General features: G+C 45.5%; 1 protein-coding gene across 7 annotated transcripts; it reads left to right on the plus strand.

The window, feature by feature from the left end:
- Positions 1-309: 309 nt before the first annotated feature.
- MAP3K8 (mitogen-activated protein kinase kinase kinase 8) lies at positions 310-27,041 on the plus strand. 7 transcript variants are annotated; one of them, XM_047741870.1, is made up of 9 exons: positions 310-1,074; positions 4,671-4,896; positions 6,833-7,191; positions 14,407-14,574; positions 16,941-17,202; positions 18,626-18,732; positions 23,508-23,660; positions 24,301-24,547; positions 25,896-27,041. In XM_047741870.1, the coding sequence occupies exons 3-9, from the start codon at positions 6,856-6,858 to the stop codon at positions 26,024-26,026; spliced, it is 1,404 nt and encodes a 467-aa protein (XP_047597826.1). In that variant the 5' UTR covers positions 310-1,074; positions 4,671-4,896; positions 6,833-6,855; the 3' UTR covers positions 26,027-27,041. The 7 variants fall into 7 exon arrangements, with proteins under 7 accessions (XP_047597826.1, XP_047597828.1, XP_047597827.1 ...); XM_047741872.1 differs by having other exon boundaries at positions 4,677-4,896; XM_047741871.1 differs by lacking the exon at positions 310-1,074 and adding an exon at positions 2,002-2,135.
- The last annotated feature ends 938 nt before the right edge of the window (positions 27,042-27,979 follow it).

The following is a 27,979-nucleotide window of genomic DNA, read 5'->3' on the forward strand; positions in this document are numbered from 1 at the left end:
AGACTTTCAAAAATGGGTTTAAGTTAAACTTCCTCTTAATTCGCCCCACCTAATGAAATCTGCTCTCCCACAGGTTGTGAACAGCCAGAACACCCTGCTGGGGCAGCCATCTCACCAGCTCCCTAAAATGCAGCTGTATTTGGGAGAACTCTTTGTGGGAAGTAAGGCTAACACTTAGTTCCCAGAAGATAAGGCGTGGTTTCAATGAGCTCATTCATCGGGGTGGAAGCGGGAGTGGTTCCATGTTTCTATTTTTAAAATGCTTATAAAGACCATCCCTCCTTGCTCAAAGACAACAGATGAGGGAGGGACGTCTCTCCGTCTCTCATGTTACCATTAGAGATAACAAGGGCACAACCTGGTTCCCAGAGAAAAAGCTAGAGCCCTTTGGATTTCAATTTTCTGCACACGTTGCCTCTCCCCAGTTCGAGAGGCAAAGTTAGTCCCTCCCTCCAAAACTAGTAAAAGCCCGGGCGCCTAGAAGGGCTTCTCTTCCGGCCGCTGGGGACCCCTTCACCGCCCGAGACCACCTGGAAGTTTCCAGGGGTTGACACGCATCCCGCGTTATTCGTGTCACCAGCACTCCAGGAGCTAAGATAATTGGGAGGTGGCGATTTAGTGCCGACTGCGTCCGTCAGTCCTGGCCGTTTTAGCTGCTCGTTCCGCGCACTTTTACTGATGGGCTCCGCTGCTCGTCACTTTTTCAGCCTCAGCTCTGCCTGACCGGAAGCACAAAGAAAGGATGGGAGTTAAGGTCCTTCGGCGAGGGCCTTGCTCCTCACCTAAGCTAGCCTAGGTCCATCAGCAATTTTCGTAGGACTTTCCTGGATCGAAACAGCAACTCACTTTCCACAGAAGAAACGTGGAAAGCTCTAGAGCGAGTCTGATGAAGTTTTGAAACCGCGAGGGTAGGAGGACAGTGCGTGCAGGAAAGGACCGCGCGCGGACTCAGAGTTGTGGGGCTTTTGAATCTGGGCTCTGCCTGGGGACGTCCAACGTCCGGGTCGGCGAGACCCAGAGAATATCCACCTCACATTCTTTCTCCGGGCCGTCTTGCAAAATGTCTGGGTTATGGTAGGTGCTTGCTACTAGGGGAAGTACTGAGGGGCGAGGGGGTGGTGAATTCCGACTCAGGTACTGGGAATGCCCAGCAGAGTGGATTTCGGAGACAGAGGCGCTATTTTCCCTAGAACTCGCTTCCTGCTTCACCTGGAGGAAACAATTTCCATTCAACAGGGAAGAATACTGTGAACACATTTGATCTTCCCAAGCTCTGCAGAAAACCCCACAATTGCAGTCGGGGTAAGAAGGAGGCGATCCGTGCAGGTACATTTCGTAATGGGACGGCGCCGCCGAATAACCCGTTCCAAGAAAGGCTGCGGAGAACGAAACCAGGTTTTGCTAGCGGGGGACACAGGCCCCTCTCCAGGTGCCACACCGCGGGGTTCTGGCCCACTTTGCGGCAACCTCCCCCCAGCCTTCACGCGGGAGGCCGTGCGCGCCGACCGCGGATCCTGGCACTCCCTGCCCGCGGGCCGAGCCGCGCAACCCGCCGCGTGCGCACGGACGTGGTTCTGGGAGAAGGCGGGAAGCCCACTGCGCCTCGGTCCTCCGGGGCGCTGGAGGTGGGCGCAGGAAAGGCCAGGGCCGCTCGCCCTCCCCGTCGCGGCCTGGGACACTGGAGAAGCGCGGAGGGCGCCGGCACGTTAGGAAACACCATCTTCTTTCCGGGACTAGGAAGGGGCGCAGAGGCGCGATGGCGGGGCGCCTTACAGCACCGGGTTGTCGGGTCCCCAGGTCCGAGGGAAATTCCCCCAAGTGTCCCATGCCCTGGAGTGGCGCCGCGGCCGCTGTCCCTGGCCTCTCAGGTGGCTTGGCTAGTCGCAACTCCGGCGCTGGGCCGGCGCCCCTCCCCGCGCTGCGCTCCGCCCCTCCCTAGTCCCGCCTCCCGCTCCGCTCGGGCGCCCCGAGGACGCACGGCCGGGGGTGGGGGGGCGGAATTTCCCAGAGCCGGGGCTCCGGCTTCCCCGCAACGCGGCAGCCTCTTTCTGTTTACGGAGCGAAAGGGGAAATGGAAAAGGCGGGGAGGCGGCGGCTGGCGTCCGCTGCGCCGCCCCTCGGCCGGCTCAGACGCCGTGAGTCAGGGGCGGACAAGGGCGGCCTGGGCGGGCCGCCTGGGCTGGAGGCCCCGCGTTCACTGGTGCGCTCGGATCTGGACGACGCGCCACGTTCCGGGGTCGGTCGCGCGGGCTCCAGCTTCCGCTGCCGCCGGACCTCGCTCGACTCTGGCGGTTGGGCCACCAGCAGCGCCCCGAGCCGTCGGGGGGCCGCGGCTGCAGCGCTCCGCCCGCCAGGTAACCCTCCGTTCGGGGGCTTCTGAGTGTCTCCGTGGTCGCAGCCCTGCAAGGCGCCCCCGGCCGCCGGGCGAACTCCCGGGCTCTGGGGGTGGGGGCGTGTCCGCCGCCCGCGCTGTGGCGCTTCCGCGGTTCGCGCGGGTCGCCGCTGCAGTCGGCACAGCTGGAAAGCACCTTGCGCAAGGGTCTCACGGGGTGCAGACTCCGGCTCCTCCCCTTTCCTCCTCCTTCCCGGATCCCTAGCGCGCGAGCAGTGCGCGCCTGGGCAGTGCACGGGGACACAGAGCCCCGCTGTCACCGCGCCTCCCGCCGCGCGCACCGCCCGGTCTGCTGCACTCCCCCCGCCGACGCCGGTGAGTGCGCCTCCGAGGCTGGGGACCCGGCTGCCGCCCGCCCAAATCGTGGGGGCTTTTATAATTTACAGGCCCTTGGTCGGCTTCCCCAGGCTTTAAAGAATCCGAGGAGGGGAGTGGGGGTGGCCGTTGGCGGAGCAGAGAACCTTCCGAAGAGCCGAAACTTAATTTCATGTTTATGTAACCGGGACGCTATCCTGTGACTCAAGGGTCGCTCCCCCCAAAACGTGAAGGCTGGGCTTTCGGTCTAAGGAAGAATATTGGGGGGAGAAAGGTTATTCCATGCATGTTTCCCGGTCGTAATGCGATATCGGGACTCGGAAATTCTTCTAGTTCTGGGTGGAGAGTGACGCTTAGAAAGAAGGACGGCGGGCACAGGGATTGCCCCAAAAGTTAACAAGGAAGGCCAGGAGCTGTCTTCGAGAGAACCCGCCATTTCACTTTTGGAAAGACATTCTGGCACGGAATAAAGAAATGCTCCTAATTAAAAAAAAAAAAAAAAGGGGGGGGGGAAGAAACACTCGTAGAGTTGCATTAGGTATCTGTGGCCTCTGTTTCGTGTATTTGCTGAGTGGAATATAACAGCCGCCCCCCACCCAGCTTTCTGATGGACTGAGGTTTGTCTGCCCTACTTGTGGCCGCTGGCCCTTAAGGCCTTTTTCTTATAAGGGAAATTGGATAGTTGAGGTGTCTAGAGGATTTTGAAGCGGTGTGGCTAGAATGTGTAATTCTGGGGCTTTTGGCGAAAAATATAAGAGATATGCCCTGAGGGGCATCGTACTATTTTGGCAGAAAAATCTATTAAATGGGAAGTAACCAAAAGTATAATTATCCTTTGTTAGGCAGAGGTTTATATCTATAATCTTGCCTTTTTTTTTCCGATCACCGTTGCTAGGAGTTTCTCCACTTCTGCATATGTAACTGGAAGTAGCCCCGAGTGTAACATTAATGAATAGGAACAGGGTTTCCTCTTGGTTTATTGCTGATTTCTGAAATAACTCGAAGCAAATCATTTCGACAATATCTGCCCATTTCTCCATTTCTAAGATGGTTGTAGTTGTCTACTCCACTGTCAAGTGGGGATTTTATGAGGATTTTTATTGTAAACCACGTGGGGGAAGAATCTTTATGGGTCAAGTAGAGTACCTTCACAATCCCCGGGTTTTCTAGATGAGTACTGATCTGTATAACTCAGAAATCACTAGCATATTGTCTGCTTAATGAAGGCCTGAAAGTGCTGAGGTTTTCTGCAGGGACATTTAGAATGACCAGAAGGACTGGTCATCAGGGTGGCTGGGGTGTGCTGATTTGCGTGACAGGAGCCCTGCTGTTGCTAAGGAATTATCCCTAGCATCAGTGTCCTGCACTCCTCCGCCTCCCCTGCCTCCCTCCCTTCTCCTCCCCCTCCCCGCTGCTCCTTCCTTCCTCCCTGTTTCCCTGGGCACAAAACTTAGGGGTGTGTGCATTCAGACCTCTTAGGCTTCACATATAAATGCTCCAGACTTTCTGCAGAACTTAAAAATCAAAACCTGTCTTTCCTCTCTGGATCAGCTGACCGGTAAACTGTGTGGGCTTTTTTTTTTTTTTTTTTTTTTTCTTTCTTGAGTCATGGTACTCCTGGGAACTTTATTTTCTCTCCAGCCAGCCATTAGCTAAGTCCTGGAGCCTTGGAACTTTTCAGCTAGTGGAGTCCTCCATCTGGCCGGTTTTAACTTCCTTTTCTCAGCAAATTCTACAAGGAGAAACTGCAACTGAATGGCCCAATGAAAGCAGAGTAGAATGTTCCTCCTTGAACCTAAGCAATTCCTTTCCTAACTGAAGACTCCAGGAGCCCAAATCATAGTCTCCCTCAAAGACACAGGAGATCTATGAGCGGAGCTTCCTTTGCTGTCTAGATGTGACTGGTTAACAGCTAGCAAAGCATTTCAGAGGTTTTTGCCTTTTTGTCTGTCTCTTGTTCTAGAAACAGCCTTTACAACCTTACTGTGAAGAAGCCCAGGGGACAGGTAGCCACAACTGATTTGCAGATAAGAAAGGAGGCCCAGGCAGTATCTGCAAAGCCAGGAGTGTGACTCAGTACTTCTGTGTGTTGTGCACACACCGGCGACTAGAGATGCCAGAGTGTTTTGACTCTGCAGCAGGCACCTTACACACCTGAACTTCTTTAAACCTCACAACCGCCTTATGAGGTAGGTGCTGTTCTTCCATTTCACAGATAGGGGAAGTCGAGGTGCAGAGTGGGTAAGATGCCTACCCAGGATTCTGTAGGCAGTGAAGGAGGGGACTGGGAGTCCGGCCCAAGCAGCCTGAGTGGAGAAGGAATATCAGACTGCAGTGTGCGAGGTAGCGTGCTTCCTGCGGACACAGCTTGTCTACCAGGAAATCCTGGTCATCAAGTAAGTGAACAGTGTCACTAGATTGCCCCCGGCTTTTCTCAGATGAAACGGGCTCAGAGCAGGGCGCCTGGGTGGCTCAGTGGGTTAAGCCTCTGCCTTTGGCTGGGGTCATGGGATTGAGCCCCACATCGGGCTCTCTGCCCAGCAGGGAGCCTGCTTCCCCCTCTCTCTCTCTGCCTGCCCCTCTGCCTACTTGTGATCTCTGTCAAATAAATAAATAAAATCTTAAAAAAAAAAAGAAAGAAAAGAAAAGAAATGGGCTCAGAGGCCAAAGCTGGCATGGTGGCATCAGGAGAGCAGCAGGTGTCCCCCCACTCCCAGGCCCGTGGCTTTGGGGACTGAGTATTGAATGTGTTAAACGTTCGTGCTTTGAAGAACCAGAAGCATCTATCAGAGAGGCTTTGAGGAGTTCAGTAGTTTATGTAGATGTTCCTGTCTCTGAATTCTCTTAGATATCTTAAATCCCTTTATCTTTAATCCTCTGGAATGGAATATTTCTAAAATCCTGAGCAACAAACAGCATCATTTTTTTACTCCGGGTTTACCTTCTTTTTCTCATTTACGGATCCCAAGCTGGAGGGCCTGATTTGCACACAAGAACTAACACACAGTATTGGCTAGTACAGTGAGCTTAGCCGGCCTTTCCTGTGTCTTGCTTAGGATGGATTCGGCTGTCCTGGCCTCTTTGTAATACCACAACTTCGAGAAGGTGATTGATCTAAATATTACATAAACTTTCTTGGGTTTTTGAGGTACATGCTTTGTACTATTAAAGAATTCTGGTCTCGGGAGGAGACAGCGGATTCACAGGCTAAAAGAACCTTCCCCTTTCTCACAGGTAGCTGGCAGGATTTGAGGGTTGGGGTCCCCTGGTCTAAATGAGCAGTTTAACTTATTTGCATCAGAATTATTCCGAAAACTTGACCTGTCATCTTCCCTTAGATTCCAATGCATTTTACAGGCTTTTGGCTCTAGGGCCTGAATTTGATTTGCAAGTTAGCTCCTGAATTTGATAAAAGAGTTCTTTTTTTTATTTTTAAAAAAAGTTTTTTGTTTTTTGTTTTTTTTTTTTTTTTTTTTAAGATTTTGTCTGTTTATTTGAGAGAGAGCCTGAGCTGTGGGGAGCAGCAGAGGGAGAGGGAGAAGCAGACTCCCCACTGAGCAGGGAGCCCCAATGTTGGGACCCAGGGATCATGTCCTGAGCTGAAGGCAGCCACTAAACTGAATGAGCAGCCCCCCCCACCCCCGCCCCCGGGCACCCCAGTAAAAGGTTCTTTTTTCTGTAAAGTCACCCAGGGCATGAAAGCCACAGACAAGCCTCTGTGGGGAGGGTTACCCCCTTGGAGCAGTAGTGTTGGGAGCTGTCAAGGGGCAGGAGCCTCAGCTCTTCAGCTTTCTGAGCGGCTCTTATTTGTGTTTATGTTAGTGAAAGTTTGTTTTCAGTGGCTATAGCCAAAGCCACCAGCTCAGTGAGTGAGTAAGGAGCCAGCTCCCTGGGTCTCAGGTTTCCCTTCTGCAAAGGGGAGGACCGGACTAACTAACGGTTATCTAAGGCCCCTTTCTTCACCATCTGTCAACTTGAATTTACACACACTGTTGACACAGAGCCCTTATTTTATAAACGGAGGTGTACGGAAGCCGGTTCCCAAGCCATTGTTGTCAGTTTCCCACTGATCTTACAGGCAGATACAAACAGGGTAAGTTTAAGTGTTTGTCTTTTCTTCTGCAGATTCTCTAGAAAGCATAACAGTGATGGAGTACATGAGCACTGGCAGTGACAACAAAGACGAGATCGATTTATTAATTAAGCACTTGAACGTGTCCGATGTGATAGATATTATGGAGAATCTCTACACCAGCGAAGAGCCAGCGGTTTACGAGCCCGGTCTCATGACCATGTGTCAAGACAGTAATGAAAATGAGGAGCGTTCAGAGTCTCTGCTGCTCAGTGGCCAGGAGGTGCCTTTGTTGTCATCGGTCAGATACGGAACGGTGGAGGACTTGCTGGCCTTCGCAAACCACATATCCAACACCGCAAAGCGTTTTTATGGACACCGACCGCAGGAATCGGGGATTTTATTAAACATGGTATGTTTTTTTCCCCTGATCAGCTGAGTGCTTTACTCCTGCAGCTTCCTGTAATGCAGAGGGGGCAATTAAACTTGGCTTAGACGGGCTACCAGGTACGACTTTTGAAAACACAGTATCTGTAAGAATCACCTCTGTGTTAAAGATGCAAGAAAAGTCTTCATTCCAAGTTCCACGTAAAGAGTCTTTTCCATACGTCAGTGACAGTGTACAAATAGGTAATTACGAAGAACGTCTTTTAACAGTTTATTACGAGGCTTATTCATAGGGTAAGCAGAAGAAGACTTAATGAGGATCCTTCCTCTGAGAGGGGAGTCATACTTTATCTTTAATCAGTATTTTTGAAAGCTGGATTTTTTTGTTCCTTTCTTGTCCCGTCTTGGAATGTCACAGTATTAATACTGGCTAACTTCAGCTCTTAAATTTCTTTTTTTTTTTTTTTAATTTAAGATTTTTTATTTATTTATTTGACAGAGAGAGACCACAAGTAGACAGAGAGGCAGGCAGAGAGAGAGAGAGAGAGAGGGAAGCAGGCTCCTCACTGAGCAGAGAGCCCAGTGCACAAGGAGGCTCCATCCCAGGACCCTGATTTCATGGCCTGAGCCTAAGGCAGAGGCTTAACCCACTGAGCCACTCAGGTGTCCCCTAACTTCATTTCTTGCAGAAATCTAGTTTGCAGGCAGTAAATAGCTATGCACACATTCACTCTCTTTAATTGGCAAAGTATGAATGACAAACGAGATACTTCCTTAGTCATACCAAGTATGCAAATAATCCAAAATATTGTGACAACACGTTGTCACAATAGTTGATCAGATGATGTGTTTGGGTGTGCCTGGGATTCTGACAGTCTTAATGTGTCAGAGGTCAACATAGGTGTTGGTTAGAGGTCGTCTAATCTTTCAAAAAGGACTTTTTGCAAAGGAGGAGGTAGTAACTTGCAAAATGTGCTTATTGATGGAAGTGACTCCTTTTCTTTTGGTGCATCTATGGGTAAAATGGCTAATGGAGGGAGAGGGTCAGTGTTGAACAAATTAGAATCTGGACAAAGTACTTAATTTTTTTTTTTTTTAATGTAGTACATTCATTCAGTTGAAAACAACACAGTAATTTAGGTCAGCTATGTGGTAAATTGTTTTTTGTTTTGTTAGAAGCCAGTTGTGTTTAGGTCCAGCTCAGTTTGGAGCAAGGCTACACTTTGCACAGCTGCATGACTTGCTTTGGTCTGGATATATCAAACTGTGTTTAGTAGTTGACTAAGTACTTTACCTTGAGAGTATCATTTCTTCTCATACATGGAAGTAATATTGAACAAGGAGCCCTACCTGATTTTCTTAACTAAAATAGAGCTGGAGAACTCTGGTTAAAAATGATCTATAATGAGAAACAATTGTTGATGTCTTTTTCTTTCTTTTGTGTTTTTTTCCCTCACATGTGTATTTATTAAAAATGGGTATTTTAAAGATTTTATTTATTTATTTATTTGTCAGAGAGGAAGAGAGAGACAGCACACAAGCAGGGAGAGAGGCAGACAGAGGCAGAGAGAAAGAAGCAGGCTCCCTGCTGAGCAAGGAGCCCGAGGTGGGACTGGATCCCAGGACCCTGGGGTCATGACCTGAGCCGAAGGCAGCGGCTTAACCCACTGAGCCACCCAGGCGTCCCTAAAATGGGTATTTTAAAGGAACACAAGCAGGTAATCAAAATATTTTTGCTCGTAAATATGTAGGAACTTGTGTACATTTCCCCTGACCCATCAGACTGATGAGAGATGGGCCATAAAACTTTACTGGGAATGTACAGAAGAGAATTCAGGAAAATTATAAGGAATACAAAGAAATAGCTTCCTAAAGGTTTTGGAGTTAAAAAAAAAAAAAAAGACAATGCAGAAAAGGACAAAAACAAAGACATTACAAGGAAGTGGAAATTTTATCAGCAAAGACTAGGAGTAAAACGGTGTCAGTCTCCGCCTTGGAGTCCGTGCTCTGTAAGTGAATAAACATGTACTTGGGAGAAAAATATAAGAGTAGGACATATCATAAAAGCAGGGATCTTTAAAACTTTAAAAAGATTTTTAATTTAAAAATGTTCAAGAGTATCAAGCAAGAAGATTTACAACCAGGATAGAATAACAGGAGAACCTCAAAACCCGCAGGAATGTAGACTGTGCCCCACTGGGCAGATCATCCCGGTGGTTGATGACTCTCGGGGCTGTGGTTGACTTTTCTGTCACTAAGCTTAAGAATCGGATACATCCCATGACTACAAGTAACCTGCGCCAGGCCCATGCTTTGTACATAACGGCATAGGAATCGTGACTTGCCACGTTTGATCTTTGGCAGTCTGAGACAAGATGATGAAGGAGGCCTGGTTTGCTTTTGGCTCCCATTCATCCTCACATGGGGCTCTCCTTGGAACCAATCCTGTGTTTGAGCCCTTTGTCTTCCTGTGGCCCTCCCCCTGAGACCCAGTGAAGATTTTTCCATTCTGGGCTTTGTTTGCTGCTGTCTGTCTCTCTGCTTTAAAAAGAGGATTGCTCGTTACCAAAAGGCACACTGATTCCAAGGTAAATTTGATCTATAAAGTGCATCTGTATTTGGACCAAATGCCTTCATTCAAGTCTTCACCCATTCGCTTGCTAGACGTAGGTCAGATAGTGACAGTATATCGGGTACTTTTCCAGATGCTATGGACCCAGCATGGAAGAGTCTTCTGGTGAAGGCCCGAGGCAAGTAAGCAGGCAATTATAATGTGGTGTGCTACTTCCCAATACAACTACACCCTGATTGCTGGGGGAATGCTCAGACAGGACACCTCATGTGTCCAGTAGGGAAGAGAGACTGCCAAAGAGGCTCCTAAAAGGAGTTGATGCCTGAGCTGTTGAGTTGGAGTCTGCCAGATAAAGGGGATGGAGAGTGGAGAGTCTTCCCGATGAAGAGAACAGCATGTGCAAAGGCCCAGGGGCAGAGAGACCTGGTGTGCTCCTGGCATCCAACTACCATAATGCCCGTGGAGTTAATTAGACATGGTGGAGGATCAGGAATTTCAAAACTATCCCTTAGCATAAGTATGTAAATTGTTGGTCTGCACGTGTATGCAAATGTGTGCTTTTTCTAAAAATAGTATCTGATAAAGATTCTACCAACATCCAGCTGGACCTGGGGAAGAAACTATAAGAGACCACTCTAGGCGTTGCTGGGTGAGAGAGTGTTTTGAGTTACTCACACTCTAGACCGATTCATACCCAGAGTGGGGAATGAATAACCAAAAATAAGTTGCACACACTGAACTCATTGGTGATTAGATGGGGAGCTGAAGGGCCCCAAAGGGCTCACTCATAGATAGGGGTGTGAGATATGGGAATGCTGTTCCTCAAGGGTTAGTCATGGAATCCTGGCTTCTCAGGGTTGGAAAAAGAACCTTAAAGATAATTGAGTCAAGCCCTCTGTCTGATGCTTACATAACCTGATCATCATTATCCAATAGTTGTTTTGAACATTTTGGTCTCTGCCTGATAATCTCCTGTGACAAAGCATTTATCACATACTGGGGCATTTAATTTCATATTTAGCCAATTCTGATTGCAGTAAGGTCCTCCCTTAAGAGTATTGTACTAAAATCCGTCTCTGACTCTCCTTAGCCCTCATCCTACTTCTTGGCCATAAGAAAGTATGGATGTTGAGTAGTGTGAGAATGCAGGCCCATGATTTATGGTGCCTGGGTATGTATTTCAGCTTTGAGATGGGTTAGCTGGGTGACTTTGGGCTATTCACCCGTCCGCGGCTCAGTTTACTCATCTGTAAAATGGGTCACGTCCTAGCGCTCACTCCCTGGGGCTGCTATGGAGGACAAATAATGCATGCCTGGGACCTGTTTATGCAGAGTGAGTGTTGAAAGAATACAAGCCATTGTGACAGTCATTGTTATAAACAATTGTTACTCTCCTTCCTTAGGACAGTCTTTCCAATATTTTAAGACCTGCATATTCCCCACGTCTTCTCACTTCTGTCACAAACACTTCTCGTTGTGTCTGCTACTTGTCTCTTCCTGGAGGGTTAACTTTCATCCTCCACCTGGGCCGTACCCTTTGAACCCAAGCCTGGGTCAGTGCCTGCCTTACAGCCCCGAACTTGAACATGGCAGTTTATTTGTATGTGACCAGCAGAGTAGGAAAGAGCCACCTTTACCTTCGTTCTAGATAATGTGCCTCTTTTAATGTAGCCCAAGGTTGTATCTGTGTCTGGCAGCTCTATCATACAGGTTCCTGATGGACTTTATTCCTAATGAAGTACCTAATCATTTTTCTCAAGGCCTGCTGCTGGGCCCAGCAGTGTTTATTGACACTAGTGTGGAGAAGGGAATCAAAAGCGTGCTTATAACATCTGCACTTGATGGTGGCTTTGGTTAAGCTGGAGAATTGGCAGGCACGAGTGGCATAGAGTTCCATAGGATTATTTGGTAGGGCCTCTAAGAGAAGAAAGGGGGAAAAAACCCCATTGCAAATCCAAAGAGGGAAGGTCTCTAGTCTGGTCTCTTCCCCAAAGAGGGAAGGTCTCTAGGGCTAAGGGGAAGAACCCGGGACTTTGCAGAGGTGCTGACTAGTCTGGGCTCACATATCACACTGTATGCATTGGGCCCCATGGTCAAGGGAGAACCTGCCTTCGGACGACAGTCCCTGGAACACGGGAGCTGGTCAAACATAGTGAAGGAACTTGCAGTATTCCATCCAAAGAGGCGAAGGCTGAGGGGCTCAGTAACCTCTCAAAGGTGGTTACCATTTGGCTGGATATTATGTAATTATCTACATTGTAAATGTAGGCTTTTAGTAACTGGCTTTCGATCCTGGGTGAGCTTTAATTCCTGTCTTCTGGAAGATAGAAGGCACACATGAGCTATGGCTGGGTGGGTCAGACAGACCCGAGTTCGAATCCTGACTTTGTCTAGTGAGGTACTTAACCTCTTGAAACCAGTTTTCCTCATCTGTAAAGTGGAGATAAAAATAATACTTCCCTCCCAGGATCACTGGGAGGTCTTGATGAGTGCCGAGCACGGTGCCTGCCTTCTAATTAGCGCTCCGTGTATGACCGCTATGACTCTTCTTGATCCCTGGGGTCAGACGGCGCTGTCACAGGTTGAGTGGGACAAGAGTAAAGCTTTCACAGAGGAAACATGAGTGGCTAGCTGGAGCCGAGGCAAAATGGGAAATGTAAATACTTGATAACAAAGTAACAAGAACGAGGCGATGAGCTAGTACAGTCTACAGTCGGGTGCTGTGGGCATGGCTCTGTCTAAATGTGGCAAGGGACTACATTTACTGCGTTCTTCGCGTGCTGTTAAAAAAGGCCTCCAGTAACTTGAAGTGACACAGTTCTTGAATGGAGGTCATATTTCCAGGAAGCCAATACCCTGTGTTGTGCTCCTTCATTTTCCTGCTCCACGCTGGAGCTGGCCCAGGGGAGTGCTCAGTAAATACTTCATTTTAAATGCAGTGATTGGGGCGCCTGGGTGGCTCAGTGGGTTAAAGCCTCTGCTTTTGGCTCAGGTCATGATGTCAGGGTCCTGGGATCAAGCCCTGCATCAGGCTCTCTTCTCACAGGAGCCTGCCCCCCCCCCCCCCCCCCCCGCCTGCCTCTCTGCCGACTTCTGGTCTCTATCTGTCAAATAAATAAATAAAATCTTATGGGGCAACTGGGTGGCTCAGTGGGTTAAACCTCTGCCTTCGGCTCAGGTCATGATCCCAGGGTCCTGGGATTGAGTCCTGCATGGGGCTCTCTGCTCAGCGGGGAGCCTGCTTCCTCCTCTCTCTCTGCTTGCCTCTCTGCCTACTTGTGATCTCTGTCTGACAAATAAATAAAAATAAAATCTTTTAAAAAAAATAAATAAATGCAGTGACTTCACGTCTCCAAGGGCTGGAGTTGTCCCCTGCTTGTTCCCTAAGAGCACGTGCATCTGTTTGCAGGGGACAGCTCAGATGAGCAGTCCCGGAGCCCGAATGAATAACCCTGGGACGATGACAACTATCCCGGCGGCAGTGGCCTGGTGAGGGGCCCGCACATGTACAGAGGAATCGGGTGTTCATTCTTGTCCCATGTGGTCTGCATTCCCCTTCAGCCTCTTCTGCGCTTGAAATAGCTTTAGTGTCACTTGCATAGTTTCACGGTTCCCGAATTCATAATCTGAAGTCGTAATATTGCTAATTACACGGGGGAAAACCTTGTGTTTTTGAATCTCAGTTCCCCTCGAGAGAACATTTTTTAAACATGTTTTAGGCACGTGCTGCAGGTTATAACTCATAACAACATATCTTATTAATTTATTTTCATATTTATCATTATAATTATCCATCCTTGTTTTTTTTTTTTTTTTTTTAGTCTTTTAAAATTGAGGTCTACTTCACATGCAGTAAAATACACAGACCATAAATGTCCAGTTTGTTGAGTTTGAACAAAAGCAGCCACACTGCTTCCGGGATATACGTCTTTTAATTTTTGAGTCAACTTGTTTTTGAAACCTCTTGTTCCAAGTACTGGCCTGTTTGGGAGCTCTCGGAGGTGAAAGGTCACCTCTCTCTTGTTCAGAGCTGCCCTCTAGACACAGTGCCTGGTGCTTTTTTGCACTCGGAAAATACCAAGTGAGCAAGTAGATGTGAAATAATTCTGCCGCTTACTGTATTGATGTAGTACTGTCAACTCATAACTCTGGCATAACACCTTATTTTCCAGAATCCTCTACGATCGTCAGTTTATTTCCACGCTCTCGCTCTCTCTCTATGCGTCATGTGTGAGTAATAGCTATGCAGACTAACAGGTTAGCGCATTTTAATTGGAGACAAGTCAACTTGCCCTCACAGTTTATATTTATGCAATCTTTATGTTCAGCCTTTTGGTCACGGTAGTCACGCTCCCTTTGATAAATAATTTTTAAAATTTTGACAATTAATTACTCACCGGGAGGTGGAAATACGATCAGGTCTGACCAGGGACGTGTTTCTGTTACATGCTTTCTCTGGCTTGCTGAAACTCTAAATATAGTCTCTACACTGTTAGGATTACACAACAGTGACATTAATTTCAAACACGGCCAGGAGGAATGTGATCTAAAGTAACCAGTCTCTGAAGGTGTGTCTTTATGATCTAAAGTAACCAGTTTCTGGAGGGCGGGTCTTAAAAGAGAAGTTTGCTGAAATTCTCACCCGCCTGCCTGTTTGTTTTGTTGTAGGTAATCACTCCCCAGAATGGACGCTATCAGATAGACTCTGATGTTCTCCTTATCCCCTGGAAACTGACTTATCGGAATATTGGCTCTGATTTCATACCTCGGGGGGCCTTTGGAAAAGTGTACTTAGCCCAAGATATAAAGACTAAGAAAAGAATGGCGTGTAAATTGGTACGTACTTTATACCAGACATCCTGCACGTATATGTTTGGCATGGTAGCCCTTGTTGGCTTGCTTTACTCAAAGGTGGTTACCATTTGGCTGGATCTTATGTAAGAAAGAGCGCCCTGTCCAAAAACATCTTTCTTCTTCTTTTTTCTTTGTTGATTTGCTTGCTCCTTGGGGCTGCTCAGCCCCAAAGTCTGTTTAAGTGCATAGTTGGTTTTAATCAAGTTTGCCTCGATAAAAAAGAAAACGTTGCTGGCTTCTTTAGCAGGAGCTTGGATAACATCATCCCTCTTGGGGAAGGGTGGGAAGGAGGGGCGCTCTTCCTGCAGGAGCTGATCTGTGTGCACCTCCCCCCAGGATGAGCCAGGGAGGGAGGGGGGGAGGAGGAGGGAGGGAGCCAGGCAGAGAAACCGAAACTGGGAAAGCTGCAGCCTTTGCAAGACTGTAGATGAAAGGATTGCATGTAAATAGACCAATTATTGCAAAGACCCCATCTCTTTTTATTGCTGAGATGTCCCTGCTTTGCAAGACTGTCCAAGCTGGACACGTACACACCCTGTGACCCAGAAGTTCCACTCCCGTGGGCACACCCCCAAGAAGCACGCATGCATGCTCACCGAAGGCTATGTACTAGACTGTTCATCATAGCAGTCTTTGTCATCGTCTCAAACTGGAAATTTTCCAGTTGTTACAGTGTGATATACTTACATAGTGGGATACTATACAGTGAAGAGAAAAAATGGTTTACCGTTGTAATAATGGAGATGAATCTCATCACCATATGTTAAGCCCCAATAGCCAGATCCCAAGCAAGATCTACTCTATGAGATTCCACTTCTGTACGGGGCCCTCGAGAGGCGAAACAAATCCGTGCTGGTGGAAGTCAGGACAGGAGGTGCCCTTGCTGGGCAGTGACTGGCAGAGGTCAGGAAGGGGTTTCTGGGGGGCCGGTAGAGTTTTGTTTCTTGATCTAGACGGTGGTGACGTGGGTGTGTTCAGTTGAAAATTCATTGAGTTTGCTATGTAACCAGTTTTACGCTTTTTAGTATGTCTGTTTCACTATAAAGATTTTTAAGAGTACAAGAAAATAAACTCCCTTTGGATTTGCTGAATATGGCCTTCGTCTATGTTATTGGAATTAAAAAAAAGAGCAACAATGTATTGGCCTCATTTGTTCCTTTATAAATAAAGGATACTCTGATAACAGAGTATCTGTTATCAAAAGAAAACAAGGAGATATTATAATAAGCCATTTGAAGCTTTCATTTAGAGAGACATATTCCAATTCTTTTAAAAGAATCTAGTGACATTCTAGAAAGATCTTAGAACCGAAATGTCCTGTTTTACAATTTCATCACAAAAGGCATGGAAAAATACTTTTGTGGGTTTGTTTTCCCTAGAATACTTATGTTTAATTTTTAAGCTGTATTTTTTTTTCTTGAAAAGAAAACCATGTAAAATGATTAACAACCCCCCTAGCAGATTCAAAAGAATGTATGTTGAAGAATGAGATCCCTTTCTTTGAGGCAACTACTGTGAATGAGATCTTATACATCTTTCCAGAAAATTTCTATGGACATGTATTATGTATAGATTAAGAGATTTTTACAAATGGGAGCATAATACCTGTACTTCCGTATCTTGCTTTCTTTATCTGATATCTTATTTTGGAGACATTTCATATCTATATGCACTGAAAGATCTACTTCTTTCTTTATTATTGATTTTTTATTTTCCTTAGAATAGATTTTAAATGCATTGTCAGAGCATGAGCTGGGGTCCAAAGACATAATATTATTATTATTATTTTTTAAAGATTTTATTTATTTATCTGACAGAGAGAGATCACAAGTAGGCAGAGAGGCAGGTAGAGAGAGTGAGAGGGAAGCAAGCTCCCCGCTGAGCAGAGAGCCCGACGCCGGACTCGATCCCAGGACCCTGAGATCATGATCTGAGCCGAAGGCAGCGGCTTAACCCACTGAGCCACCCAGGCGCCCAAGACATAATATTATTTCACAACAAATGGAAGTATTGAAAAGACAACCTAAAATCTAGGTGCCATAGAAAATACATGTAAAATAGATGGGAAATGATCTCTCTTTTGATTCAATTGTAAATGATTCTTTGATTGGATTGCTTCATTCTAAATGATAATAATATTTTATATTTTGTTCTTATTTTCTTATTTGGAACCATTTACCTAAAGCTGACACCATGTAAAAGTGGGTTTGGGCCAGATTTTAACTTGGCAACATAATTTCATGCAGATCACGATATCCTCAAAGGCATTTATTTGCCCTTTGGTTTGTGAGTTGACCTATCTCATATATATTTTTGTCTAGAATCTTACTGGTATGTTTGTGTTCTAGATTCCAGTAGATCAATTTAAGCCGTCTGATGTGGAAATCCAGGCCTGCTTCCGGCACGAGAACATTGCTGAGTTATATGGTGCTGTGCTCTGGGGTGAAACTGTGCACCTCTTTATGGAAGCCGGCGAGGGAGGGTCTGTTCTCGAGAAACTGGAGAGCTGTGGACCAATGAGGGAATTTGAAATTATTTGGGTCACAAAGCATGTTCTTAAGGGACTCGATTTTCTACACTCAAAGAAAGTGATTCATCATGACATTAAACGTGAGTTACCTTTGGATGTGTAAGCTTTTTGGCTTAGAGATGGGCTAGGCAAGAGGCAGATGGGTTCCTCTCTTCAGTTTGAGGATCCTTGGCTGGGGAGGACAGCTGACCTCAAGCCCTTTCCACCTTCCTCCCCTGTGCTACTGAAACATGTTTTAGCACCAAACGGGATCATGAAAGCTTTCAAAGTCCTGAGGAAGGGTGATTATCCAATTGTGGAAGATTACAGCCACACATCTGTTAAGTACTGGCTATGCCCTGGTTTCATAAGTCTTTAATAAATATACTTTAAAACACACTCAGAGTTACATAGTTTTTGAGAAACAAATAGCCTTTTCATTCTGAATACCATTTTGGTAGTAATTCATTAAACAAGCCTTCATTGACTGCTTTTTAGGAGTAAGAGATGGTGGGAAACACACAGCAAAGACCCACGACCAACCCCTTCATAGTCAATGCTACACTGAACTGACAAAACCTTTACTTAAAAAAAAATGGGTATTTTACTTTTTTTTATTTTAGGAAAGTGGCACGATAATAATAGGCTTTGACTTTAGAATTTGAAAGTCCAGCTTGCGAGCATGATAATATTTTTTCCAGCTTTGTTGAGCTATAACTGGCTTAACCTTGTGTAAGTTTAAGGTGTGCGATGTAATGATTTGCTGTAGGTATATATTGCAAAATGATTGCTCTAACCAGGTTAGTTAACGCATCCATCACTTCACATAGTTATAATTGTGTGTGTATGGGGAGAACTTCTCAAATCTACTCTCTCAGCTACTTTAAGATATATAATACAACATTATTAACTATAGTCACTGTACTGTGTATTCTATCCCCCAAAACTCGTTCATCTTATCACTGGCAGTTTCTACGCCATGACTGCATTCCCCCACGCCCTCCACCCCCCAGCCCCTGGTAACCATGATCTGTTCTCTATTTCTATGAGTTTTGTTGTTTTAGATTACACAAAGTATTCCTCTTCCTCTGCCTGACTTATCTCAGTGATTTCACTTAGATCTTCAAGGTTTCATCCATGTTGTTGTAAAAGGCAGAACTCCATCCTTTTTTATGGCTGAATAATAGTCTCTTGTATATGCGTATACACAGACATCATATTTTCTTTCTCCAGTCATCCGTTGTGGACCCTTAGGTTGCTTCCATGACTTGGCCATTGTCTCTCGAGCGTTATTATTGCGTGCAAACATTTACACCCACATTGGCTGCATTCTTGGCACATCTGAAGTGCTTTTCACTTGAATTCTCACCCGGATTAACCCTCCTCTTGATATAATGTAGTCATCTCAGTAGGGAGCACCTTTCAGTCTATTCTGGTTTGGGGCTTATCATTTTAGATGATGTTTTTATTTTATTTATGGGTATACAGACAATTTTATCCTAAAGAGATGTCCCCTTTTTATAGCTAGCAACATTGTCTTCATGTCTACAAAAGCTGTTTTGGTGGATTTTGGCCTAAGTGTTCAAATGACTGAAGATGTCTACTTTCCTAAGGACCTTCGCGGAACAGAGGTAATTCTATTCCCACAGGAAAGGTCATTGTCTCTTTAAGAGTAAAATTTAAAAATGTTCTGGTATTATTGCAGAAAGGACAATAAAGGGGAGGAAAACCATTGCATCAAATGTTATTATCACTGAAACGTATTTAATGAGCACTTGCTCTATGCCAGGTACTAATTTTAGCATTTTAAATGCATTATATTATTTAATCCTTGTTACAACCCTATTATCAGTAAATACTGTTGTCGTAGGCAAATTCTATTATTTACAATAAGGAAATAAGCTTAAAGAAGTTCAAATAAAGTGCCCAAAGTTATTCAGCTAGTGCCAGATCTGGGACTTAAACCAATTTTCTTTGGAATCTGAATTCTAACTACTATGTAACTTTTTAATATAACTAATGTATATATTCTTAGTATAAATGTATGTTATATATATTCTTATATATCTTTACATATTATATGTGTATATAATATAACATAGTTCTTATGTTACATTCTTAATATAACATAGGAATATGTTTTGGTTCAATTAGTCATAATTGTCATAGTTGTTCATAATATATGTTTAGGACCAACAACTTTTTAGGCTTATCTTTAATTACAGAGAGCCTATAATAAACCTCAAAATTATTATGGCACAAATAAATTATATTTAAAGATATAAACTAGCTCTAATATTTAATTCATTTGTGAAGCAAAAACCAAACCAAACCAAAAACTTCTCTGAATATAAATGAGATTGCAAGGAATGCATTCATGGGCTTTCAAATAATACATTTAATTTCGCATACACCTGATTGGGCTGAATGGTGGATTCATGTAGAAGCATCAGTCAAGCTGATGCGGACACTATCTGTCCGGCATGGAGTGAGCACTGCCCTTGGTGGTATGTTAGCAACCCCCGTTCTTTGGCGCGAGGACCTATTTTAAATTTACCTCAATTATTAAAAAAGCAACAGTTAAGTTCATAGTAGATTATGATGGGCATGGGGTTGGATGCAACTGGGAAGGCAAATAGGGGTGGAAACTGCCTCCTTGGCCCATGCTTAATTATCAGAGCCTGCCAGCCCCATGCCCTCTCTCTGCTCTAAGTGCCCACAGCAGATGGAGAGAGGGCACTTGACTGAGCCTTTGCCTTAAGATTACCAGGTCAGGGGGCGCCTGGGTGGCTCAGTGGGTTAAAGCCTCTGCCTTCGGCTCAGGTCATGATCCCAGAGTCCTGGGATCGAGCCCCACATCGGGCTCTCTGCTCAGCAGGGAGCCTGCTTCCCTCTCTCTCTCTGCCTGCTTCTCTGCCTACTTGTGATCTCTCTCTCTGTCAAATAAATAAATAAAATCTTAAAAAAAAAAAAAAAAAGATTACCAGGTCAGGGGGCACCTGCATGGCTCGTCCGTTAAGCGTCTGACTTCGGCTTAGGTCATGATCCCAGGGTCCTGGGATCAAGTCCCAAGTTGGGCTCTGTGCTCAGTGATGGGTCTGCTTGTCCCTCTGCCCTTCCCCCTGCTTATACTCTCCCTCCCTCAGTTAAATAAATAAAATTTAAAAAAAAGAAAAGATTATCAGGTCAGTCTTTGTGTTCAACCAAGCCCTTAGTCTAGCTCGTAGGTATATTGCACCAAACCCGACTTCAGAAGAAAAACAAACAAACAAACAAATAATCATCGTTGGAAACCAGGTTTATATCAGCTTTTTCTTAACTCTCTCGAGCTCTCCTGGGAAGTGGAAGAAATTGCTGGTATTACTAAAGTTATTCTGGAAAAGGCTTGAGGGAGGACCCTTGATAGTTTTTTTTGAGCAGAATGATTTCTAGAAGAGAGAACTGTAGACTTCTTAAAAAGAATGTTTTAGTCCCCAGATCTTAAGACTGCTTCACTGAAGCACAAAATCTAATAAGACTTAATGCTTCAGACATGTTTTTTTTGGAAAATGTTTCAGCATATTTTGGCATTAGTCCGAAGTTCAGATATGTGACATTCTACCCTTTTTCCTGGAGCCAGTTTGAGAAACAAACTATTTATGGTATTAAAGAGAGAAAATACCTTTCTCTTCCCGGCAGTATGATCAAATCGAACATTTTGCAACGGCTGGACCAAGAAATGCCCTCCCTAGGACTGTCTACCAGAAAGAGAGTGTGTGCTTGAGCATGAGATGATAACATAATGTTTATTCCTAAATAGTATTTGGACCGAGTTATTCTCAGCAAATGTCAATTGCTTTTTGCAAAGCGCTAAACTGACTTGAATGTTAAGATTGACAAATTCTTTTCGAATCAGCCTGCATTTACTGTCCGTATGGTGCTCCCAAGTCCAGGTTTGCTAATGAGCAAGGTTGTGAAATCACCATTGAAAGCTTTCAGCAAGTTTGTTTCAACTCTTCCTGTTTAAAGAGCCAGTGAGATGCTGTTAGTCAAAGTCAACCACGGAGATTTACTTCCCACTGGAACTTGATCACTTGGCCGCTACAGGGGTGTAGGTGACATCTGATTCCAAGTGCGAACTCTGATTCCCTCTGAGTGATCTCTCTCCTGGCATTCATATTCAGAACATTAGATTATAACCATACAATATAAGCACAGGGTTAATCTGGTTTATATTTAATGTATCATTTTTTAATTACATCATACAGAGAAAGAATAATGAATGTAAATAGCTAATTAGAATAGATTTTTTTTTTTTAAGCTAGAGGGAGTGGGGTAGAGGGGCAGAGGGAGAGGGAAAAAGAGAATCTTCAGCAGGCTCCCCACCCACTGTGGAGCCTGATGTGGGGCTCAATCTCACGACCCTCAGATCATGACCTGAGCTGAAATCAAAAGTCAGATGCTGAACTGACTAAGCCACCCAGGCGCCCCGAGAATTATTTTTATAGCGTGGTTCTTTTTTAAAAGTTCTTATTTTCTTCTGAGTCTGTGTTTGAGCTTCCTTGATACAAGTTAACATGTAATCCATGCATGTGTGTTTGCACACACGCAACACCTTTCTAATAAATGTGTTGAGAGGTGAAGTGCTTTGACCCCCCCAGACGGATGTATAGTTTCCCCTGCTCTGGTGCCTGGGCCCGAGGCTGTGCAGGTCCCAGAGAGCCTCGCATGGTTCCTACTGGGCCTTTTTCATGCTTGCAGTCAGCCAACCCCAAAAGTTCTCGAACACCATGCCCGCTGCTCTGGCTCGTGTAGAGCCTGCAGAAGCCAGGGTTCCGAGCCCTGGAGTGCTGGGGGACCTGCCTGGGGTGGGGGGCGAGCAGCCATGTCCCCAGGTACGCAGGACACTGCATCCCCAAATGAATAGTCCCCAGAGTCCTCCAGAACGCTCTGCGCAGAGCAGGTTACACCAACCGTAAATACTTTGCCTGATATTTGCTTAGGAGGCAAGCAAGCGGGGAGGAGATAAACTTCCTCTATTGGCAGCTAATCCTTCCCCATGCGTTTGTTGTTTAACTTTGTGATTATATTTAGTAAGAACATCAAATGCTCTGTGTTCACTTCAGGAAATGTTTGAGAACAAGGAGCTCAGCTGAGCCTGTTCGGTGAGACAGACAGAATGAGCCCGGGAACGAAAGCAAGCCAGCCAGCAAGGGTGTTGGAGGACGGTGTCGAATATGGTTAGGATGGGGAAACTGGGACATTTTCCCAGTTTTTGTAAGCCAGTTTTTTTAACGTATTGACTCGGAAATATATTCCAGGAACACTTATCCCTTTCTCCGTAGTCAAATGATGGACAGCATAAACATTTCTTAATGTTAAATATTGATAATTAGGATTTTAACCACTTACTGTACGTCTCCATACCAGCCATAAAGACAGATCATTGGTTGGCATTTGTTTACTTTTTTTTAATGTTTGTATGTTTTTTATGTTTTTTTTGTTTATGTTTTACAAGCATAAAAGAGGAGCTATTTCTGAAACTTGCCCTGCTTCTCCAGCATGAAACCAAACAGAACCTACACATGGTTAAAATGGCATGTGTTCAATAGTTAGCCACCAGGCCATGTGGGAGGTAGAAATAAGAAGTAGTTTGTATAAATGACCAATTAGGACCATTTCTAAAACATTCCACTCTAAGTGCTTCTCTCCCGTATGATCGGTGTTACTACCCCGGGGATCTCTGCCACCTTATATCACTGCAGATAGTTAGGGATTTGGCAATTTAATGACAAACCTGAAGTGAAGAAGTGTATTTGTAGTGTCCATTTAAATATTGAAAGGAATTGGTATTTTTTAAAAGATTTTTATTTATTTTTGCGAGAGAGTGCGGGCTCATGTGCGCATGAGTGGGAGGGAGGGTCAGAGGGAGAGGCAGGCTCCCCAGTAAGTAGGGAGCCCCATGTGGGATTCGATCCCAGGACCCTGGGATCATGACCTGAGCTGAAGGCTGATGCTTAACTGACTGAGCCACCCAGGCACCAAGAACTGATGTTTTAATAAGGAAGTTAAGCCTCGGTCGGTGCCTTCCAGAACCTTGATGCACACGTTGGGGGTTCCCAGGTGGGTTCTCGGCTGCAGGCTCTTGGCTGCTGGGGCGGTCTCTGGGTCCAGTATGGGGAAAAATGGTGCTCTTCATGAGGCTGCAGGGACGCCTCGGGCGAAAGTGCCTCCCACCTCCCCCAAGGGTGTCTGTGTCCCTTTCCCTAGCTTCCGGGAGAACAGCAGGAACATGATCTCCTGAGGGCCTGGCACATCCTATAAATACAGTAAAGGCAGGTGTGCCAGCTTCCAGAACTGGATGAGGGAAATGGATACCCAGACAGACGGGGGAGAGTCAGACTGACGGTTTCTTCTTCTTTTTTAGATTTACATGAGCCCAGAGGTGATCCTGTGCAGAGGTCATTCAACCAAAGCGGACATCTACAGCCTGGGAGCCACACTCATCCATATGCAGACGGGCACCCCGCCTTGGGTGAAGCGCTACCCTCGCTCCGCCTATCCCTCCTACCTGTACATAGTAAGTGGGGGTCAGCCTGGGCTGAGGGTGCGGGGGAGCTCCCCCTGCTTAGGAGGGCTGCTGTCCCTTTTGTAACACACCCGAGTGGGATGGTGTGAACTCGTGACTCGTGGGGCGAAGCTGAAAGTTCTCCCCACGGGGAGGCAAGTCCCATTCCTGCAAGGAAGGCATTGCTGTTGCAGTCGGAATTGGCTGAAACGTGCACGGGGCAAAGATTATATGCTCTTCTGTTATTCCTGACTCATAAGATACCACTTAGGAGAATCTGCGTGGCATCAGTCTCTGAGCCAGAGAAGCTATGTTCTTTCAACACTTCTGGAGAGGAGATACGAGATTATAGATCCCCAAGCCAGACTAGACATAATGAAACGTGCAGTTTCCATTTTACCATCGAGGGATCAAAGGGTGGATCCCTCCCTAGTACAGCGCTCTGACCCTTGAACATCATTAACCCAAAGGATGGGTTTCGCTCGAGGTGCTTATAAAATTAAAGGGAAACTTGTGGGCAGGTATGACCGTTTTCACTGCAGGGTGTGTAGTGGGAAACAAATGACTTTCCAGGTCTTGTTCACTAGAATGCGTGAACTGGTGAGGGTGTATTTCCATACGGTTGGTGCTAAGAGAGCTGGTGTGTTGCTAGATCCACAAACAGGCGCCTCCATTGGAAGATATCGCAGATGACTGCAGTCCTGGCATGAGGTTGCTGATAGAGGCTGCCTTGGAGAGGAACCCCAATCACCGTCCGAGTGCAGCCGACCTGCTCAAACATGATGCCCTGAACCCCCCCAGAGAGGATCAGCCACGCTGTCAGAGTCTGGACTCTGCCCTCTTTGAGCGGAAGAGGCTGCTGAGTAGAAAGGAGCTGGAGCTTCCGGAGAACATAGCGGGTATGGACACCTGCTGTGGGCAGTGCCCCTTGCTTCCCTTCTTTTTCCAACTACCTCATCCTTCTGACACCTTTCCCAAAGGCATTCTTGAGTGCCATAAGTTTTTGAAGAAATTTCAGCAAGAACTTTAGCAAAAGCATTAAAAAAAAAAAAAAATGGCTAATTGGCCAGCAAATCACAACATGTTTCAGGGCAAACGTAGGTAACAACAGTCCTTAAAAATTGCCTCTTACTTTCTTTCTGCACCAGGGAGTATCTCTTGCCTTTAAAAACAAGTCAGGCCTGGCAGTCCTGCTTGTCAGTTCTGATCAGGGTTCCGTTTCATTCAATTACGGTAAGCCACGCCAGTCCTTGGTTGGAGACACAAGGGCGCTGCTCTGCACAGATAAAATACGGAGTTTGAAGTCAACTTGCATTTTTGTCTTCCTCTGCTTCAAGTCTCTTTGTCAGCTATGAATCTTTCCCACATAGGAAAGTCAGTGCACATTCCAGGAACATTGAATATGCACGGAGAGGGTTTCTATTTTTATTACTAAAATCTGTGGCATTCTTAATCCATTTAGGTCCAAACCCAGATGTTAAGCCTGGAATATTTATTTGCATTTCATCCTCCTCTTGTCTGACGTTTCTGTATTTCAAGGGAACCATCTGGGGTGTTGGAAAATACACCAGAATTTCTAGCTAATTTCTTGTCATCATTGACCTTTTTCGAACCCTTTCGTCTATGTCAGATTACATAAACTAGCCCGCAGTCTGTAACTCTAAGTCTGCAGGTTTTTTTAAAAATTTTTTTTCTTAAAGATTTTATTTATTTATTTGACAGAGACAGAGATCACAAGTAAGCAGACAGGCAGGCAGAGAGAGAGGGGGAAGCAGTCTCCCCACTGAGCAGAGAGCCCAATGTGGGGCTTGATCCCAGGACCCTGAGATCATGACCTGAGCTGAAGGCAGTGGTTTAACAACCCACTGAGCCACCCAGGCACCCCAGTCTGCAGGTTTTTAAAAAAACCATAGCTTGAGGGGCGCCTGGGTGGCTCAGTGGGTTAAGCCTCTGCCTTCAGCTCAGGTCATGATTTCCGGGTCCTGGGATCGAGCCCCATGTCGGGCTCTCTGCTAGGTGGGGAGCCTGCTTCCCCCTCTCTTTCTGCCTGCCTCTCTGCCTACTTGTGATCTCTCTCTGTCAAATAAATAAAATCTTAAAAAAATATATATAGCTTGAAAGGCTGTTTGATTAGGGCCAAGGTTGTTGTTGTTTTTTCCCCCAGAAGAAACAGGTGTTTGTTACTGAGCATGTTACCTGGTCATTCATTGTTTTTTTTTTTTTTTTTTTCAACGTTTCCCTTTCCAGATTCTTCATGCACAGGAAGTACTGAGGAATCGGAGATGCTGAGGAGGCAGCGTTCTCTTTACATAGACCTGGGGGCCCTGGCTGGCTATTTCAACCTTGTACGGGGTCCACCAACCCTAGAATATGGCTGATTGATGGCGTCATTTGCTCTGAGTAATTAAGACTCAGCATTGGGCTCCTGGAAGCTAGTTACACGGACTCGAACCTGGGGCTCTGTATACTGAATCGTGCCATCTGTCAGCGGGTGGCGTGGGCTCCTGTGATCCATGAATGTGACCCCACATGGCTCCCCTGGGTTTGATTCGGGAAGCTGCCTTAGTAGCCCCCAGGTCTAAAGGTTCTCATGTCTCAGGTGGTGTGACCGACTCAAAGGAAGTTGCGAGTTAGAAGGATCATTTCTGGTTGCTGATTCCATTCACTGCGCACTTTGCTCAGAAAATGTCAAGATTACAGATCACGAGGATAATGTCTTAGCCTGAAATTACTGTTCTTGGTTCTGATTTAAGTCTGGGAACTTCATTTAACTCAGAATAGTTGTTTTGTGTATGTATATTGGTGTATATTATATGATAACGCCTTGAGCCTTTGTAGGTAGATTCTAGTGTAAATTAAAGTCTTTATATTTTGGGTGAGTAGAACAACTTGAATGTTAAAGCAATAAGCTGGACTTGTGTCTTAAAAATGGCTGTTCATCTAGGGGCCGTCTGACCGTGGGCCACTAGTGACAGGTTCTGTTATGTTCCTATGGAAACATTTTGTACTGTATATGCTATGCTTAAACCATTTAAAACATGATGTTTTGAATGTGGATAAAACTGTGTAAACCACATAATTTCTGTACATCCCGAAGGATGAGAATGTGACCTGTAAGAAAAATGGAAACATTTCTAAATTCTCAATGATGCTACTTTTGTAACTCTTCTGACTCTACTTCCTTCCAAGCATTTGTGTATTGAAATAGCATACTGTGTATGTTTTATATCAAATGCCTCCATGAATCTTTCTTACCTATACCTATATTTTTAACGTTGTGAATATGCGAGTATCCCCACTTAAAGTATGTTTTTACACCAGGCCAATGAAACCAACACTTATATCCAACGTAATTGGTCAGATCAACTGAATAAACTCCATATTTTGCCTTCATTCTCGGAATGAGTGTGATTCTCGACTGGGACCGGGGGTGGGTTATGGGGGTTGGGATATAGGTTGGAGGAGAATGTGTATCATGAGGAAGGAAAGAACATTCAGTGGGTTAAAGCCCTGCCTTCGGCTCAGGTCATGATCTCAGGGTCCTGGGATCGAACCCTGAATTGGGCTTCCTGCTCAGTGGGGAGCCTGCTTCCCTTCCTCTCTCTCTGCCTGCCTCTCTGCCTATTTCTGTCTGTCAAATAAATAAAATCTTAAAAAAAAAAAAAAATACCTGAGAGGTTTGCAAATTGTTTATAAGCCCTTCTTCTGTTGCTGAGGCATTAGCCATTGTCATTCGGATTATGCTGTGTCCCTTCAATGCAGGGGGACAGAAAAAGAATTTGTCAGCCATTGGTTCAGGCTAAGTGTGGTTCTGTTTTACATCTTGTTTTTATACATTTATACTATCTTTGAATATATGCTTGCCTCTTCTGTGTCTGTTGTTTGTCAAGTTAATAACTAACTTGCCTTGGGGATGCCTGGGTGGCTCAGTCGCTTAAACGTCAGGTCAGTTGGTTTCAGCCCAGGTCCTGATCTCAGGGGTTGTTAAAATGGAGCCCCTGCGTCAGGCTCTGCACGTAGCATGGAGCCTGGTTAAGATTCTCTCTTTCTCCTTCTGATCCCCCCACCCTGGTTGCTGTGCACTCTTTCTCCCTAAAAAATAATAAAATTAAATATAATTAAATATAAAATAACTAAATTTCCTTGTATAAGGTAAATTTCAATCCCGTAGACCAGTTGTAATGAAAATTGTTGGATGAGAGAGTCAGTCATTCTCCGAGTTAACCGTGTGACACCCTTTTTCGTGTGTGACCTAACGCCATCCTTGGGATCTTCACAGCACACACGTGATAGATGGGCCGTTGCCTCTGGGTTTTCTTCAGAGGAGGAAC

This window comes from Lutra lutra, chromosome 8 (genome assembly GCF_902655055.1).
Source record: "Lutra lutra chromosome 8, mLutLut1.2, whole genome shotgun sequence".
Classification (NCBI taxonomy): domain Eukaryota; kingdom Metazoa; phylum Chordata; class Mammalia; order Carnivora; family Mustelidae; genus Lutra; species Lutra lutra.

Bases quoted from the DNA above. Each gene is read 5' to 3' on its own strand.
- MAP3K8 (XM_047741870.1), top strand. From the start codon at position 6,856: ATGGAGTACATGAGCACTGGCAGTGACAACAAAGACGAGATCGATTTA. The intron at 17,203-18,625 runs GTGAGTTACCTT...CCCTTTTTATAG, and splicing joins GATTCATCATGACATTAAAC to CTAGCAACATTGTCTTCATG. The intron at 18,733-23,507 runs GTAATTCTATTC...CTTCTTTTTTAG, and splicing joins AGGACCTTCGCGGAACAGAG to ATTTACATGAGCCCAGAGGT.